We start from the raw sequence: 19,318 nt of genomic DNA on the forward strand, positions 1-19,318 counted from the left end.
GGTAGCACTCTCCACTATTTTATGCATTTTTATTTAGCTGGATGCTTATAGCGTTTAGTGGGTTCTTTTCATCACTGTAATTTTCAGAGATATTTTTGTTAGCTGATAATTAATGTCATTGCTTTTATGCTACAAGTCACTTCATGTGCACTGCAGAGAATGAGATAGACATCTTATAAACAAACCTGCTCCCCATCCCCATTTTATCCCTTGGTAATGAAGGGTTTCTGATGCAGTAACATCTCATTTCAGACAGAACACGTGTGTGTCTGTGTCCCCTTGCATGCACAACACACACTTGTACGCAGAGCCCAGCATAAGCAAGATGGATCATCTATCATTGTATTGGTCTAGATTGCACCTGAAATGACTGCCCAAAGAGGGCAGACTTCAGCTGGCACTGAAAGATTAAGTCAGTGCCAGCCAAATCTCAAGAGTGGTGAGAGTTCCACAACTGGGAGGCTATGGCTGAGAAGGTAATAAGTGACAAGATGGGGAAAACCTGAACTGTATGTTTCTGTTATTAAAAGTCATTCCCTGCTACTGCTGGCAAAGGTCTTAGCTCACTCACAGAGAATATGCTATGCAGGAAGTCCCAGGTCCAACCCTTTGCATCTCCAGGTATAGCTAGGAAAGATTGCCTTCTCAAACTCCAGAGCACCACCAATAGTCAGTAGCAGTAGCACATTATGCTCAACCAACCAGATCATTGATAAATGTTTCCAGCTCAATGCAATTATTTGGCAACATTTATCTTCAAAAGAAACTCTAGAAAACCTGCCATCTGAAGGTAAAGCATTGAAGAGGACTAGCAAATAGCTCTTCTATGTACTGGCAAGAAAGTAAGATGTACAATTATTAAGGGCATATTTAATGATAGGCTACATGGTAAATAACCTAATGCGGCAACTCTTGCAAAACCATGGGTGGTGTTCAATGCTAGGCCTACTCAGGGTAGACCCACTGAAGTGAATGGACATGACTTAGGATCACAAATTTGAATGGGTCTACTTTGACTAGAACTTAGCTGAAAACAACCCCGTGTCTTTTATTCTCTGTTTAACTATAAATTTAATTTGCTCTAAACAACAACAAATAGAGGATACAACACATTTTTAGCATTAACTATCTTTTCCAAGATGACACATGAGATTCTACTAGCTCCGCAAATGCAACAGAGTTGGAGGTGGCAAAGGAACAATTTTGGAGCCGGTAATGAAGAAAACACACCCACTTAATGAGCCAAGCCCAACCTCCAAATTGAGGGCATTTAGATATGTAGGAAACTCTCTGTTTGTGCGGAGGCTGCATTCTGGGTCACTACACACATAGGTGGAGAGTGTGCAAGTCTGCCCCACCCCATTCCAACCCTGCCACTACCACTTCCAGATCTGAAAGCGGCGTACAAATTGGTCAGTGCCTGTATCTCCATATGGTACATCTCCAGAATCTCACAACTGTCATGTAAAGAAGGCCAATAAATAAAGCCAATAAAAGGGTTAGCAAGGAAGACAAAGTTAACTGAAAACTGAGAGTTGTTTGAAGGCATGTTAAGTAGGAGGTCCAGCTTTGGTTGTTGTCTTGATGGGAGACCATGCAGAATTCCATATATAAAGCCACTCTGAAACATCTCAAGTATGCAAAGAATCATACTCAGTTCTGTTTTCATAAAGAAGATTCCTTACCAGGTGGTTCAGAATGTGCTCCTTGTTGACTTTGCATATTAACATTTTCTTCATCTGTAGATACAAACATAATTTAGATACATTTATATTTCACATAGATAATTCAGCTCACACACATTACCTAATGCCCAGTGTGGGCGCATTTCAAACTTTAAGCCTCCAATTACACTGGAAGATACAATTCTAATACAGTCATAATGCGTATTATGGAGGAGCTCTCTCTCTCGTGCACACACAAACAAGATTCTTCATGTCACTGGTTAGGCTAATAGAAACATTAAAGGCAACATATGAAAAGCAAAAAGAAACTTAATATAAAAAACTTACCACTTGCTTTGAAGCAGAGCTTTTTCTTCTGGTAGGCTACAAAGCTTGACACAGCCCCAGCTACTGCTACAAGTACTGAGCTAATAATTCCAGCTAACATTCCTGGATTTTCTGTGAAAAGGTAGAAAGCAGGCTTAAACTGATCCACTTCTCAAAAGTCATATAAATAAAAATAACAGAGAAAGCATTTTTAAGAGCAATTTAATGACACCAGAGAATATGCACTTGGAAGACATCACTGTATTCAATAGAGTTTGCTCCTTTTTCTTTAAAAGACACCCACTCACAGCTTTCAAATAATGCAAATTTTGAAATAAATGTTACATTTCAAAATGTTTGTGACTGCTTGATCATGTATTTACTACCCAGCAGTACTTCCTAAGGCAGGAAGATCTCCAGCTCCAATTTCTTAGTTATTATGCTATGAACCGCCCTGAATTCTATGGATAAAGAACTGTATACAATTTTAATAAATAAAATATTTTTTTTAAGCTGCATTAGAAGAAATGCTAATTCTTCCATTTAAAATCCAAGCTAGATATTGTGAAATGTAGGTTTCCAACATCGATATGCATTGGCTTCTATCTGAAAAATCCATATTCTTAATCAAGTCAATAGTGAGTTCAGGCATGGTGGAAAGGAAGAACACCCAAGTATTCAAACCAGTCATTACTTCATAGGCTCACACATAAAATCATGTGTGAATTATGTATGGAGAAGATGAATACAGGTAGGTTTTTCTCCCTCTCTCACACCACTAGAACTCATGGAAATCAACACAGAAGATGTCGGAAGATTCAGGACAGACAGCGATGACCTCCAACTTCAATGGCGGGAAGAGAAGATAAAGACAAATTCATGGAGGATATTTTTGTCACTGGCTACTAGCCACAATGCCTATACTCTGTCTCCATGGTTGGAGGTAGTATGCTTCTGAATACCATTTGCTGAAAAGTGCAGGAGGGGAGAGTTCTCTAATGCTCTCGGGATGTGCTTGGAGGCATCTCATAGGTATCTGGTTAGTCAATGTGAGAGCACAATGATGAATTAGATGGGCCACTGGCCTGGTCCAGCAGAGCAATTGCTGTGTTCTTACGCTACAACTCACTGCTGTCCAATCTGCTTCCAAAGGAAGCAATGGCTCAGCGATTGTCAGATCTGATAAGGGATGCTTGCTCATGAGAAGTTTCAAGCAAGTGTATAGAAAGGAGAACAGATGGAACGAAAGGGGAACAGATGGCTAGGCTTCCTCCCAGAAGTAATGACAAATCCGAGAACTTCAGCAGAAATTTGAAGGGTCATCAATTTTCTGTTTCCTTACACAAAGCTCAAACAATGCTCAAAGGGGGGGGAGGGGCTGAATCATATAGTGACAACAGGTTCCTGCCAACTGTGAGGAATGATAGGATGGATGCAAATCAAATTATATTTTTTAAAAAACCTAAGGCTTTTGCTTACAAACCTCACCCACCCTGTTGCCACCCACTTGAGCAAACCCCACCCCTTTACTCTTCACCAACTCCCTACCCTACCCACCCCCACCCCAGCTTGCCTAAGCCGCCCTTCCCAACTCACCCCAATCCCAAGCCTTTTTTTAAAGAAGTGAGGAGGGGCTTCACACAACGGCTTGCTAAACCGTTGTGTGAAGCACCTGTTCCCCAATGTCAAACATCACTGCAGCCATGTTTAAGCATCATAACTGGGCTGCCTGTCACCCACACTGCTTGTTTGTTTGCTTGCCTGCCTGCCGGCTGCTCTTCACACTGGAGTTGACAGGGTCACCATAAACTGCAGCATGACTACAGCTTTGCATTTTTATATATAAACAGAAAGAAATTTAAGACCATGTTATTTTGTGTATGTGTGTGTCTTTTACAATGTGATTGCCTTCCCTTAAAACGAAAGTAGGATGCCTGTGGCCCTGCAGTTGTTGTTGAACTCCAAAACCCATCAGAACCAGGCAGGCTGGCCATCATGGGAGTTGTAGTGCAAGTTGTAGGCTGGAGAACCACATCTTGTCCACCCCTATCTTAAAGAATAGATTAATATTAAATTATCAGAATATAGTCCTACAGTTAGCTACTAAATGAATTGATGCCTCTGATAAGAGTTACAGAAAGTTTTTCTATGTAAAAGAAAAAGTATTATTGTTTCACAAAAATGAATACTATCTAGCAAACTTGAGTAGTATTCAACTATTACTCAGAGTAGGCCCACTGAAATTAATGAATAGGACTAAATAAAGTCCATTAGTTTCAATGAGCCTACTCTGAGTAAAAGAAGCCACCCACAGGCATTTCGTGTTTGCCCGATTAAATTTTACTTCCAGTCTGCCCAACAGCTACTAGATCTGTTTTGACCCATCATTGAGACTTTGCCATTTGTACTGTAATCCTAAACACTAGGAGTGGCTAACCCACATATCATATGTGGACACCAAAATGGTTTTGTGCCCCCTTCCCAACTGTAATTAAAAAAATAATAATTAGGTACATTGCATGTGAGAAGCCAACAACCCTGGATGACTGTGATGTGTGAACAAGGCCATTTTGGACTTTGCTTTTGTCAAACATTGTGCTCCCCCTTGGATATGATTTAATATCACAGTAAGATGTCATTCATAATAGTTCTGTCCCACAACTGACCTGATGAACCAGAACACACACAGCAAGGATAAAACTTATAGACTGCTGCAGCACAAAGGTTAACTTTTCGGGATGACTTAAGAATCCAAGGTTATAAGTGCCATTAAAAAACCTCACAAGCTTACCTTCCGCTTTGCCACCAGAGTCTGAGCCACCTATGAAAACAACTATGTTAGAATATGCTTTGCAAACAGTAGCTCTTTATTCCCCCTATGATGCAACTGCAGTAAAAAGTGTTCTACCTTCCAATTCAAATATTAGCAGAGTAAAAGATGGTCAGAAGGATTCTTGTATTAACAAATAAGCAGTATGTGAAGGGCCAGTGCTATTACCAAGATAAATGTTTACATCTAAACCTGAAGCCTCTTCATATATTGTTCCTTCTTCTGCTTAATCTATGAATAGCAATCAAAGGCAAGGTGCATATTATTAATCACTGAAAGATATAAATAGTGTGGCACACTTTTTCAAAGTCGGCTGGTGCTCCTTGTCAGAAAGGCTTACCCAAAGGTACTCTATCACTTATCCCTAAAGGGCTTTGGCTTTGGAATGATCTCTGCCTCAGGTTACCGCTGTCCCCTTCATTGTTGAGAGACAGCAACTGAAGACTTTATAGATCACACAGAACTTTCCAAACTGTTGTTGTTTCATTGCCACTAGCAGAAATTTATGGGTTGGTGTTTCAATGATGGTTATTCTCTAAATATTTTAGTTTGGCATTTCATTTCCAGATGTATTTTGCTGTTTATCTTTGTGCTGGGCATGGCGATTCTCTCCCCCACCCCTTTTTATAAGCCTTTCAGAGTTCCTTGGAGGAGATATTTAGAATATTCCCTTCCAATAATTAGCTGTAACCCTTTTAGTTTCCAGATAGAAGTGCTGTACTATGAAATACTCTGGATATGAGCAGTTAAGTCAGAGGGAAATGATACACAACAGCCTTCTGAGAACGCTGAATGCAATCACATAACTGCCCTTCCCAATATGTGAGTGGGAGGGAAAGAAATGTAAAAGTGTTGTTAGTGCTGCACTACTTCTATATAAAAGTGAGATGGCAGCAGAGAGGATAGTCAGACTAGAGCCGCAATATTATTACACAGGTCTACACCAACTGTTTCTACTGCTGATGTACTGAAGATACTGTGAAAAGGTAGCACAGTCTGCAACTCATCTTGGTCCCTTGCTTATTGTTCTACACCTGCAGATTAACCTCACCTAATACATCCCTTGGTATCTGACCAGACATGATGGACCGTCTCCTCACTCTATCTGCAGTCTTGCCAATCCTTTTGTTTGTGTTTGTTTTACCCATGACTGGCTCATCAGTGTCCATAGATATGTCTTCTGTTTTTCTTATTTCAGTCATACCTTGGTTCTCGAACAGAATGTGTTCCAGAACCGTTCAAAAACCTAGGTGCAGATTTGGATTGGCTGCAGGAGCGTCGGACATTCAGCTTCCAAAAATAGTTCAACACTCACTTCCAGGTTTAGATTGTTCAGGAGCCGCTTTGTTCAGGAGCCAAGGCATTTGAGATCCAAGGTATGACTGTAATCATATTTCTATGAACTACAAGCAATTGCTCTCTTGTCTTGTTTTGAGTTAGGCTATCCTTAAAATAAATTTGCTTTGATAAAAGGTATTAAGGACTGCCTGCACAATTAAACTGGATTGTTTTCTTGTTTTCCTTTTTAGAACCTTGCGTGCCTTCAAGTAGCTCACAACCCCATGGAAAGCATATGATGAGCAGTATCACCAAGACTTGCAAGGGACTTGCAAGTTACAAGTAAAACAACAATGTAACAAGGACATGTGTGCTATAACCTACAACAGTTGCAAAGGTCTTGCTACATGGAAAAGCAAACATTGGCACAGCTCACATACCTGAAGAAGGATTAGAAGCACGGCCTACATTAAGAAAGAAAAATTGGGCATAACAGCGTGAGAAGCAAAATCAACATAAATTATTCTTAGAAAAGTAACTGAGAAATTATGATTAAGTTAGCTGTGCACAAAGTTAGCATCAATTAGCCGTGCATAGAATACATGCGGACATAACCAATTCCAACTATGTGTTTGTACTTCTTTACTTAAAATGTAGAATAACGTTCAAACTATCAGAGTCTTCTGCATAAGCCTTGCAAAACCAGCCCCAGATCAAAACTCAAAGATTATGCAGCCATTTATCATGCTCAATCAAGGTGATTCATGCATTTATCATGCATGATCATTTAAGTGTGTCCTATCTATGAAGGACCTTCACAGGGAGTTTCAAGGAGCATGTAGACAAATCTGAGCAGCACAAGTGCCACCACTACAGACACTCCCTTGTGCCATTAGTTCCTTGAATGGTTAGAACAGAAAACTAAAACTATTAAGCTATTACATATAAATAAAAAGTCAATGTTATTAACTGTGTTATGTTAAGAGCTTCTGTCTGGTCAGGAATGCTGAAACTGCTATTATGTACAAAGGGGTATAGAAAAGTAGATTCCCAAAGCTGTCATTTCAGGACTGGAAACTAATTCAACAGATACTGGGTCCAGGGCCAGCAGGGGAACAGATTCTTGAGTTTCATTTCTTTAAAAAGCAAGCCTTTAGTCCTTGCGGAACAAAAGTTAATAAAGCACAATGTGCAGGCAGTATACTAAGCAATTGGTTTGCAAGATATGAGCCTGCTTCCATTTTCAGTGTTTTAGCCAATAACCAAGATTGTCAAGTGCTATAAGGAAATTTAGAGTTATACATGCCCTGAGAAGACCCAGTAATAGCTTCAGAATGAAGCAGGAAGTCCTTTCTCCACTGAAGCAATTTTTGGGTGTTCCCTGGTTTGAGTGCAATTTCATTTCCCCCACTACATTCGGGCAACTGAGAAAGACTTCCTGGTTCACTCTGAAGCTGTTTTTATTCCATCGTCCGTAATAGAAAAGTGATTGTGGCCTTGAGAAAAAATTAAGAAATTCAAGAGTTTAGTGTTGCTGTGACTGGACCGTAGTTTGTCCACTCCAAAGCAAAAGGAATTTGCAAATATGAGCATTCACTCTCTTTCAACTCGGGGTTAATTTCATGCAAAGACTATTAACAATAATAATTCATCATTAGTATATTTATATTACAAAGTGGGCTTTTCATGGTAAAGAAAGCACGAGCTATATCAGCTGTGTTGCTATACTAATATTGGCAGTGGGGGCTAAGAGAAAGTAATGTATGAAAACCTGAAGCCACTTCATATAGTTGTTGGTATCAAAAGCTGCTAAGAGATGAAGCAGAAGTAACAGAGTCACACACCCACTGTCTCTTTCTTGATCAGGGCAACCAAGGCTGATTCAATTCTGAAGCCAGGTCTGAAACTCAGATCGCAGCAGATCCAGGTAATCAGCCTCATCTAGGAATGCCTGCAGTGGCTCCACTACCACCTTCTCAGCCATATTTGCAAAGAAAGGGATGTTGGTGATTTGCCTATAGTCACTATATTCTGCTGGATTCAGAGCAGGCTGTTTAAGAAAATATGCAGCACTGTGTCTTTAAGAGTAGTGGGAGGCATGTGATTACAACAATGAGGCATTGACCACATCCAGGACCAATTAGGTTGCTCCACTCCAACTAACTGACAGGATCTAACCAGCACTGGCAGGATCCTGTCTACATCATCAGACCAAATTAACTGGAATTGATCCCACAACACTGGATCCAACAATGTTGTGTTGGACACTTGGGTTGGCAATGCCACAACGGAGAGCTGGCCAACTTTATCCTCAAAGTGTTTAGCCAATTGGTTACAGAAAAGGCACCATGTGCTCCAGAGGTCCACCCTACCCCCTGGTCAGGAGTGATCAATCTCCAGACCATACAGAACAACTCTGCTGGTTGGCTTCTCAAGGATGTGATGCAGATATTGGAGTAGGATCTCTTCACTGTCCCCACAGTTATGTGGTAGTTCTGATCACTCTGGAGCAAGATTTACACTGCTTATGCTCCTATCCCCACCCAGTCAACTACAGCTGCTCAATAAACCAAGGATGTATAGTTGAGCATTTGCCATGGCTATACTTTTACAAGCTTTCTCAACTCCCAACCCATTTTTAGACATTTCCTGTTTCAGAAATTAATAGCACATTGAATAGTAATGTTAGTAAAATCTTGTTTTAAAAAAGTTGTAATTAACTTACTTTCAGATGCCTGTCCCTGGGAAACATGTATTTATGCACAATGTTTTCAGTGTCATTGCCCCTAACCCCCACCATCTAAGGGAAACATCTGTAAGAGATGGGGAACATGTGGCCTTCTAGCCATTGTAGGACTCCAGGTCCCATCAGCCCAAGATCAGGAATGATGGGATTGTAGTCCTATATCACCTGGAGAGATGTATGTTCCTAAGCCCCATCTCAAAATACCTACAGGTATTCCAATCAAAAAGATTTCCAAGTAAAATGTTGAATTTCTGTTAAGCACCAAAGCTAAGATCACAGCACAATCCATCTTTTTAGTTTGTCCCACGCACCACACCCCCAAATAAAACATTTCAACATATTTTGGCTAGTAGAAAACTGTTAAAAATGTTTAAATTAACATTTTAAAAAGGTTTGCTTAGTTAATGCAAGTCAATCCAGCTAAATTAAATCTCAACTGATTTAAGGAAACATCATCATCATCATTATTATTATTATTATACCAGAGAACCCCCATCATAATCCCTCAGTATTATAAAAAAACACAAATGTGACATATCTAAGTATATTTATAACAGTTTGCACTAGAAACTTACCTTTTGGTGGATCTGGGGGTGCCTGACCATCATTTAAATCCAAATCACTAAAATCTTTGAAAAGAGAATATTTGTTAGAACGAAGTCTTCTAAAAACCCACAACATATATTTCCTATGGCAATCTGTACACTATGGTGTTTGTGGCACTTTTCCAGGGACCATAAATATAGCTACAATCCCAAGTATGCTTACCATGAGGAAAAGCCCACATAATTCAGCTTAGCTGGTTATGGAGAACGTGTAAGACTCACATTGAGTTGCTCAAGAGGGGCAAGTGAACAGCCATGCTAGTGCCGTTTCGTGAAACATGTTGGCATCAAGCACCCGTGTGCATGATTAGGATGGCAGCACTCTCCACCTACAGTGCCTTACATTACATATGTGCTTTATAAATTTCTCCACGTCTCCTGCAAAAGGTCTGGTGCGTAGAAGGACACTAATTGAGCTCTAACCAGGTTCACAAATCACTTCAAGTTCTGGTTAAAACTAAACCAGGATCAATGCTGATATAAAGCTCCATTATATTATTGCTGACAAAAGAAGGGAGTGAGAATGAGAGGGGGAAAGCGAGAGTGCATGTGCCTGCAGCCCACCACCATATCCCTTAGCTATGGGTAAGCCATCAGCAGTGTTACATCAGCACTGAGCTGTAAATCTTGCAGATGGTGAACTATAAAGATCTGAAGATGCACTGAAGCACAGATGAAAGTTATCACCTCTCTTCTTTAATCTCATATTAGATTTTAGTTTACTGACCATAACTGATACTGTCAGGCTACGCTCTGAAGTAGTATTTCTAGAGAAGCTTACCACCAGTATTGCCATGGCTTCCAGGATCTGGCTGAGGTAGTGCTGGTGGTTCTGGCTTCTTGGGGTCATCAACTAACACACACAGAGAGATAACAAACTTCAAAATATGAGAAGTAGAAAATACCTTGATATTCTGATTTTGTAGAAATGGTATCCCATTTTCCTTGCTTCTTAGGTAGAATAATGTACTTGACAAGCCCATCCACAATGGTAAAACTTGGAATCTAGCTTAAAGCCAATGCCACAGCTGTGTATACACGACATCCTGGCATGCTCTCAGGTTATTTCATCACTTTCTTGTTCAACAGCTTTCATACCCTCAGAAACCCATCCAAATTTAAGGAGGGGTTTGGCACAGGGCTATTAGGATCTGGGAAACCAGGGTTCAAATCTCCACTCAGCCATGGAACTGATTAGGTGATCTTGGGCCTGTCTCTCAGCTTAATGTATCTCACAGCATTGTTGTGAGAATAAAATGGGGATGGGGAGAACTATTTAGAAGACCCTAAGCTCCTTGGGGAGGAGTTGTTCCAGACCAAGCAAGATAAATAACCTCCTCTCTCTTCCCTCAAGTTACTTTTGGTACAGGAGTAGAGGCACCTCAATAGGCACTGTAATATACATATTACTTCTCTGTAGTCACTAAGAATGTCACCTGCCAACTCCCCCAAATTATAAATGTATCCAGGTGAGGGATGTACAGATTACCCACAGTGACTAAAGAATGCATACAAAGAGCAAGGGAAAGGCAAACACAAACAGCATCTGTAGTGCTGGGTCAGATGCCTGAAATTGGTGCCTCAAGGTATTTTGGACTACAACTTCCATCGCCCCTAGCCAGCGATGGTGAGGGATGATGGGACTAGCAGTCTTGCAACATCTGGCAAAGGTTTTTATAGTGTGCAAAGTGGGTCTTGCAGCACCATTTCCTAAAATTTGAAGAAGATGGAAAAGGCAATTTTCTGGCTGATTTTAAGTAAACCGTTTGATGTAACTGTACAGTTGAGATACTGCTTTGTCCATTATATTTGCTTATGCTGCTCAACTGGGATAGGGAAGCTCTGGCTCTTGGGCCAGTCTTGGCACACGAGGCCATTTTTTCCCAAAACCACAACCACCTACCTATCTGGGAGGGTGACATCAGCTGCTGAGGGAGCTGGAAGAGTTCAATTCTGCATTAGCTGCAAGTGCCACTTCCTCACAGGCAAGTGATGTGTGCAGCCAAAGCAGCGGATTTAACTGCCACTCAACAGTTGATAAGCTGAGTTTAAATCCTGCTCAGACCCCTGCAGAAAGCAACACTGAAATCTCTACTCATCAGCATCTTGCCGGATGCTGCTTCAAAGCAGGGCTGTTCGAAAGCCTTTTGCAAACAGCTTCACACTGCTCTTTAAAACCTTAGGTTTGCAGAGGTCTGAAGTGCTATTTGTACAAAGGACTTCCAAAGATCCTCATGCTATGGTCTTTGAATTTGTGACTGTCTGGGCTTCAAAAGCAACATACAAACTAGACTTGCATGGAGTGCAGACAATACTTACCAAAGGCATCTTCCAAGTTAAAGCCATCATCATCATCTAAACAGGGAAGACAACACAGTTGTAATCTTTCTCCCAGAAATGAAATACTCCAGGTAAAACGATTTAGATATTATTATTATTATTATTATTATTATTATTATTATTATTATTATTAATGATAATAGTAAGTAACACACACACGGGGGGGGGGGGCTTCACAATGAATGTAGAACCATATTTAAATTGGGCACTCATGGTCAGTCAAGGGTTGCCAATGAAATACTATAGGTTAAAATGACTGATATTTTATAAAGCAGAAAGGATGGTACTCAATAAAGTAGTTTCACTACCACAAAGATTAAAACTAGCCCAGTGAGATATCCCACTGCATGTACCTTGCACTGTCCCCGAATTTGCTCTGAAGGGTTGGGGGAACTTCCAGAACAGATTTAGGGAGTACACAGGGAGGAGGGGGAGGAAAACATTCTGTTGTGCAATGAGAAACTTTGGAGCAGTTATTAGTACTTCATGCTTTCCCCTCTGTAAATGGTCTGGCACGGCTATGTCCCCATGGCATGCCCTCACTCTAGGCCCAATATCTTGGAAATCACACCTCTGTTGGTGACACGTGTTCACATCCATGTACACATGTAGTCAAGGATGAATTCTTTGGATATTTGTCCTGCCTTATACCTGGCCTGAAGTGGGTTGTATTATTAGACCCTATATACATGAATTATCAGTGTTATGGAAAGTTCACTCACATATCTGCAAAAAACAAGACAAAACATTGGACTAAGGCAAATTTGGCATCTACTTGTCTTGTACTCAGCAGAGCGCACTCCTCTATTGTTTCCTGAGATGGATGGATGACAACTCATGACATACAATGCCGTTTATAACACAAACCTAGTCATGCACACTGAAAAATAATTGTATAGGAATAGAAAATCAATGTTCTGATTACTCTTATACTCACGTTGTGTTGGCTTTTTGTTAGGTGGAATCGGCTTCTGTGTTACATCTTCAGGATCTGCCATATTAAAAACACACAGGTCTTAGTATAACTTCAATGACCAGTTACCAAAGGGGGCACTTGCTAGGACTGATTAGTGATTCAGCATTACATACACACATACATACTTACACACACACACACACACACACACACACACACACATACATACACAAACAAAACTGGGCAGGGCTACACTTATTCTTGCTGGTAAGATAGTTGCTGGACTGCATTTTTATTCTTACTAGACCTCACCCAGGATGTTTTGCGAAGGGTGGGTAACATATATTCATTGTTTTTAAAAATGCACAAAGAAACCAGACACAAGGTGCGAGCCTTTGCTGCTCATTTGCACAATGAGTAAAGTAGACCTGTGCCAAACCCTAAACTGGTCATCTGAAGGTGGTAGGAGGCAAAGCAAAGTTTGTTCCAAAGGGGGTGGGGGAGGGAAATGGAAGGCAAGAATTCACTTTGGACAGTGCACATGGTCAAGCTTTAAAGACCACACCCTTGTGTGGGTGTGGGTGTGCATGGGGGGGGGGCGTGAACTGAAAGACCTGCTTAGGTTCCCACAAGGGATTTGTGCTAGCTCAGAATAATGTTTTCACCTGGGTTGAATACCAAACTATATTTGCAATTCCCATCACTTTCAAAAGCAGTTGGGCAGGAGGCTACTGCTCCCCCAGCCCCCGTGCGCAGATTTTTACATTAAAGTAATTTAACATTTCCTCCCCCCTCCATTCTGCATTATTACCCACCTTGTCTTAAATTATTGGGCTCTATAAATCGGGATAATCCCTCTTGATCCATCAAACTGAGATGATGCAGCAGGATGCAACTGAAGCTCAGACAGGGTTAATATCTGATTTAGACTAAAATCTGCATCCCAATATCATGGTTACTATAAAACCCATCAAATATTCTTAAGTTTACTTCATTAGGTTGTAGTTAACTTACCGCCAAATGCATCTGCCAAGTCAAAATCTTGTCCTGTAAAATTAAAATATTTGCTTATTTATAAATATATTTGTATGCCTCTAGTCACAGGAAAAAAATATCACACCAGTTTATAGAGCTAAAGGGACCCCTGACCGTTAAGTCCAGTCGCGGACAACTTTGGGTTGCGGCATTCATCTTGCTTTACTGGCCAAGGAAGCCGGCGTTTGTCTGCACACAGCCTCCGGGTCTTGTGGCAAGCATGACTAAGCCATTTCTGGTGAACCAGAGCAGCACATGGAAATGCCGTTTTACCTTCCCGCCAGAGCGGTACCTATTTATCTACTTGCACTTTGACGTGCTTTCGAACTGCTAGGTTGGCAGGAGCTGGGACCGAGCAACGGGAGCTCACCCCATCACGGGCCCTAGGCTCTGTGGTTTAGACCACAGTGCACAGCCGCCATACATACATACATACATAAATACAATAAAAACAACATAAATATTTAAAATCAGAGATCATCAATAGTTTTTTAATTGCTTACACAAACTTGGTGACATAGAATTTTTTCCAGTGCATGTTTAAAGGTGACTGCTAGGTCTCTGTTGGAAGAGCATTACACAGGCTCAGTTTCCTAACATAGGCCTAAGTTGTTTGGGGCTTGAGAATGCATAGACCTTAAACCTGTCTTGGTAGCAGCCACTGTGGGTGTTATACAAATGGTTTTTCATGTTGTCAACCACATGCCCCCATCAGCAGTCTGGCCACCATATTCTGCACCACCTGAAGTATCTGAACCAGAATACAAATTCTCATCTTCTCCTTCCTTGTTAGCACCAATATATCTGGGAGTTTAATCTTGCTAGATGTGCTGAAGGACAGCCAAGAAATTGTATGGTAAACCCAAAAACAAAACTGCAAAGCTTGTGATATACGAAACCAATGGTAATAAAGAGTCTTCCCTAAGGTGTAGACCTATAAAGGGCTATTGGCCAAGACTGTGTCCAGAGACAGTTTACCTCTAAATGCCAGGTACTGGTTTCCTTTCATATTCTGCTTGTAAGCTTCTTGGAAGCACCCACTAGAAACAGAACACTAAACTAGATGACTCTTCAGTCCGTTTCCTTAAGATTGTTTATATCTAGTTGCATAGATATGCCCTATGTCACACACAAGGGGTCACCAATGTAGCATCTGTGTATACATATGTGCCCATAGCAGCTTTTGTTGCCCCCCCCCCATGTCCCCTTCCACTGAAATTAAGCTTGAAAGAAGCATTTTGTTGTAGCCAGAAGAACTGGCTGCAATGTGTGCTTAGTTGTGGTGTGTGTTGCCCGTGACAGTATCTTCAGGCTGCAAATGAATCCAAGGTTGGCAGGCTCTGCCACATGGAAAAGAACAGTCCAAGGAAAAAATGGTCACTGCAGGGTGATTATAACAAAACACAAGAGCCTGTCCAATTAACTTTTCCATTCTTCCATTTCTTAACATGATTGAAGAGGCATTACAAGCTTGCCAAACACATATCCCTGGGCATCTGTCAACAGTACCCTTGTACCCCCAAACTTGTCTATTTCCCTTGGGTAGAACTGTGGGTTTTCAGAAGGTTCTCAATAACAGCCCAATAGATATGCTCCCTCAACATCACCCTGCAAAGCTGGAACAGCATGTGCTAACGCTTTGTACCTGCCTGAGTGATCACAATTTTGTCTAAGACAGGATGCCATCAGTCTTCTTGTACCTCCTCAGGGATTGTGTTTTCCCCAAAGCCCTGATCTCAGTGTTTAAGGGATACATGTGACCACCCTCCATAAAGAAGGCTGATCGCTGAAGAACTGATGCTTGCTGAATTATGGTGCTGGATGAGACTCTTGAGAGTCCCATGGACTGCAAGAAGATCAAACCTATCCATTCTGAAGGAAATCAGCCCTGAGTGCTCACTGGAAGGACAGATCCTGAAGCTGAGGCTCCAATACTTTGGCCACCTCATGAGAAGAGAAGACTCCCTGGGAAAGACCCTGATGTTGGGAAAGATGGAGGGCACAAGGAGAAGGGGACGACAGAGGATGAGATGGCTGGTGTTCTCGAAGCTACCAGCATGAGTTTGACCAAACTGCGGGAGGCAGTGGAAGACAGGAGTGCCTGGCGTGCTCTGGTCCATGGGGTCACGAAGAGTCAGACACGACTAAACGACTAAGCAACAACAACAAAAGTGACCACCCTACATGAATTCTGGGCAAGTTGTCTATCAATCCTGCACCCAAAACTAATCCATGGATAAGTGCATGACCGCATTCATGCTGGACCTGCCCCACCTTACAGCAACTACTACTTCCAGTGTTCAATTCCACCACACATAAGGAAAATGAAATAGAGTCTAATAATGAGATGATCCAAAAGGCAGCAGCTTCTGTTCTAGCCTTATATGGATATCGCTGGCTGTGACATATTAATGTTTTTTATTGCTGTTATTATGATAGTGATTGTTTTAAACCATTGTTTTAAATGGCTGTAAGCTGGTGTCCAAAAATATTGTGTTCTGAATGGTAGTTAATAAATCTATTAAATAAAAGAATATAAAGGCCTGCTGATGAAAGCAGCAGGAATCAGTACAGTGGTTGGATGAACACATTATCAATTTTTATTTTCAGCCATAGACAGTCAATTAGGGTGCAGGTATGTGTGAAAAACCATTAGCATGTTGATAAGGTGCCTTTTTTTGTGGGTTTTCTCCTCCAACTCAAAACTAATGTTTAAAAACACATACTGTAACTTATTTCCTGTCCAGTTACCAATAGAGATTTATCAGGAAAAGAAAGTGCTGGGTGGGATGAGAGTTCTGTTCTGATATTGGCAGCTATAGCTTGCTAGACGACTATAAAGTATGCCTAAACAGCTCAACACCATTCAATTAAAAATAACACGGTTCCCAACTTTTCTTTAAAAATTGAAAGAACTTCTAAAAATCAGAAGGATAGTTGTGTTCACAGAAGGATCCCTTACACTAAAAATCAGAAGGATACTTGTGTTCACAGAAGGATCCCTTACACCCATGGAGAAGAGTCAGGATCCAGCCCAGTGAGATTAACACCAATGAAAACATTGTGCCACCTTTTCAATAAACAAAAGCAAACATCCATTTCAAATGACTGGAGGGGGGTAATATCTAACCTCTCCCTCCTGTCCCCTTGCATTTTGATCATTTTTGTTGTTGCAATTTTCTCCGAGTTTCATTTGTCATCTGCAATCCATTTAGCAACAGAGGCACACCAAAACCAATGGGTATGGGATTTCAGAATGATGAAGTGGGGGACACCCACTAATGAGTAACAGACTAGAATGCCTTTGCCATATCACCTCTGCAAAACAGCTCAATAGAGAGATCTGGACATTTGGACACCTTTAAAGCAGAGGGACTGGCATACAAGCATGACTCATATGAGAATAACTGACAGCTTGCAACATCATGAGTCATCTCGTGCTACGCAGAAATCTGTGGGCTACCCGATGAGGCAAAAACCCTGGCAGGATGTTTACACGCGCTGCCAAGCAGCCCTTTATAATTAGCTCTGCAGCAACATACCATGAAGTTGGGAAGAGTCGACGCTGCACTGCAGATTCAAGAAAGTGTGCACCACACAGACTGCTTCTATCAGCACACTGCTCCAAGCTAAAAAGCTGCTGTTGTACTAATTTTCTGTCCAAGGAAAAAGTTATCTCAAAGCCCTTTTTAAGATGCAAGGGATCAAAAATATACTGTCCGAATAGCCTTAAGTTAGGACTTGCCAAACTTAGGAGACAAAGTTTTTTTCATAGACTCAAGTACTCCAACTCCAACTGCATCTACATGCTTTCCTACGAATCTGAAATCCCATGCCTCTGCTACTTCACTTTCCCTGTTTTTAACAAGTTGCCATGCTGCCAGCTGCTTTTGGGTCTACACTAGGCTCCTTCCCACCCACCAAATCACTAAACTAATCTGTGTTACTTCATTCTACTGTGTCTTTCAGCAGTTCAAATCACTGCCTTACAGGCCTTTTTTAAAGGAGGAGCCCAGCTGAGGCAAATGCTTAACTTTCCACACATACATACACACAGCAAGTTGCACTGCAAGACCACCTTCTGGGTTGGGATCATGAAAACATATCCCCTTTTCACTAGAAACCATTCCCCCTTTGGCATGCTGACAGTGCACTTTACTGCAGAGGGTGAGGGGCAGTGAATGTGGGGGTGAAACATTTAATCCCTTGTCCACACTGGCCTGATCCAGACTGGGGCCTCGTGTTGTTTTTTTGTGGAAAAAATAAAAAATAGCTTAATAGCTTAACTTAATGTGTCCCCCTTCCAATAATGAGTTTCTTTTCCCGATAAGGCAGTAACACTCGCCAGTGAAAATTTACCCCAGGTATTTTGGGGTTGTCCTGTTTTGATCAGCATATTAACACCCTTTCTCCCTTCCAGTCCATTAACCCCTTTCTCCCTTCCTTGCCACATATCTAGGTAACCATTAGCTCAGCTGATATAATGGTTGGAGATAGAGCCTTACCTTAATTACAGCCCCAGACAATAGAGGTAAAGAATACTTACGGTACTAGCTCAGCTGTAAGACGAACTTTATATTAGATATATGCAGAAGGAATGCTGTACTTTCCAAGTGAATCTAGCATCTAAGTATAAATGGCTGCTCTCCATATCAAAATATAGACGACAATCGGTTTGTTTAAACTCAAACAATGGCTGCCATGGTCCCGACTGCCCAGTATCAGAAGAAAGTAGAAGTTCCATGAGTTGCTCAATGGGAAATGAAATGCTGGTTTCTTGAAATGTCTGAAATTCAACTATTTGATGGAGGGTAAAAAGAAATGTGCAATGTAACACATACCATATGGAATATTTTTTATGAACTAGCAGACAATATGAACTAGATGAACCAGTGATCTGACTCAGTATAAGACAGCTTCTTGCACTCCTGTTGACTGTTGCCAGTGTTAGGAAAGAGATTGCAATTTGCAAAAGTGGCTAAAAGGGTCAGTAAGTACCACTGACAAATAATTAAGGTGTTTGCACAACTTAAGAGTCTCTTTGTGTGGGGAGTGGTGTGGGGGGAAATCACTGCTTTGAACTGTGAACAGCAGGCAGCCTTCTGGCCCTTAGGTTAGCTTTTCCAAAGTTAGAAGTGCCAATGCCACAGTCTGTCAGCCATGAACTTATTTTAAATAGTTCGTACATCTCCCTTCCTCCTAAGAATGTTTAACTGCCTTGGCTAGACATAAGCAGTAAGGGAGCAGCCCAGATCACCCAGAGAAGCGTACTCCAATGAATGCACTGAACCATTTCTAAATGCATTGTTGTGACTGGGTTAAGAGCACAGTACTTCTTTTGGAATACAGTTAGCTGTTCAAGAATCCTATCCTTAAGACTTTTCTGATACTTTAATGCAAGGCTAAACTTTCATAAATTAACACTTGCACCTCCCACAAAAAAAATGAAGGCCATGAGGCATGCCAGACTGATTTGACTTATTCATCTGTAGGAATACTACCCAAAATTGATTGCAACCAAGACCTTGACAACATGATTTGGGATTTCCCTCGTCTCACTGGGACTCATGATGGAAT

The 19,318-nt window shown here is 41.2% G+C and overlaps 1 protein-coding gene across 2 annotated transcripts in view; it reads right to left on the bottom strand.

Annotated features, from left to right (window-relative positions):
* The window catches only part of CD99 (CD99 molecule (Xg blood group)), a 30,758-nt gene that overhangs the window by 3,752 nt on the left and 7,688 nt on the right, over positions 1-19,318 (bottom strand). The window contains exons 2-10 of one of the 2 annotated variants that reach the window (XM_028727759.2): positions 13,721-13,753; positions 12,728-12,781; positions 11,770-11,805; positions 10,232-10,303; positions 9,421-9,474; positions 6,540-6,563; positions 4,783-4,812; positions 2,013-2,123; positions 1,686-1,739 (exon numbers count right to left, since the gene is read on the bottom strand). In XM_028727759.2, coding sequence (XP_028583592.2) covers positions 1,686-1,739; positions 2,013-2,123; positions 4,783-4,812; positions 6,540-6,563; positions 9,421-9,474; positions 10,232-10,303; positions 11,770-11,805; positions 12,728-12,781; positions 13,721-13,753 — 468 coding nt within the window. The remainder of the gene's footprint in view (positions 1-1,685; positions 1,740-2,012; positions 2,124-4,782; positions 4,813-6,539; positions 6,564-9,420; positions 9,475-10,231; positions 10,304-11,769; positions 11,806-12,727; positions 12,782-13,720; positions 13,754-19,318) is intronic. The other variant, XM_028727760.2, reaches the window with a different exon arrangement.

This window comes from Podarcis muralis, chromosome 4 (genome assembly GCF_964188315.1).
Source record: "Podarcis muralis chromosome 4, rPodMur119.hap1.1, whole genome shotgun sequence".
NCBI classification, from domain to species: domain Eukaryota; kingdom Metazoa; phylum Chordata; class Lepidosauria; order Squamata; family Lacertidae; genus Podarcis; species Podarcis muralis.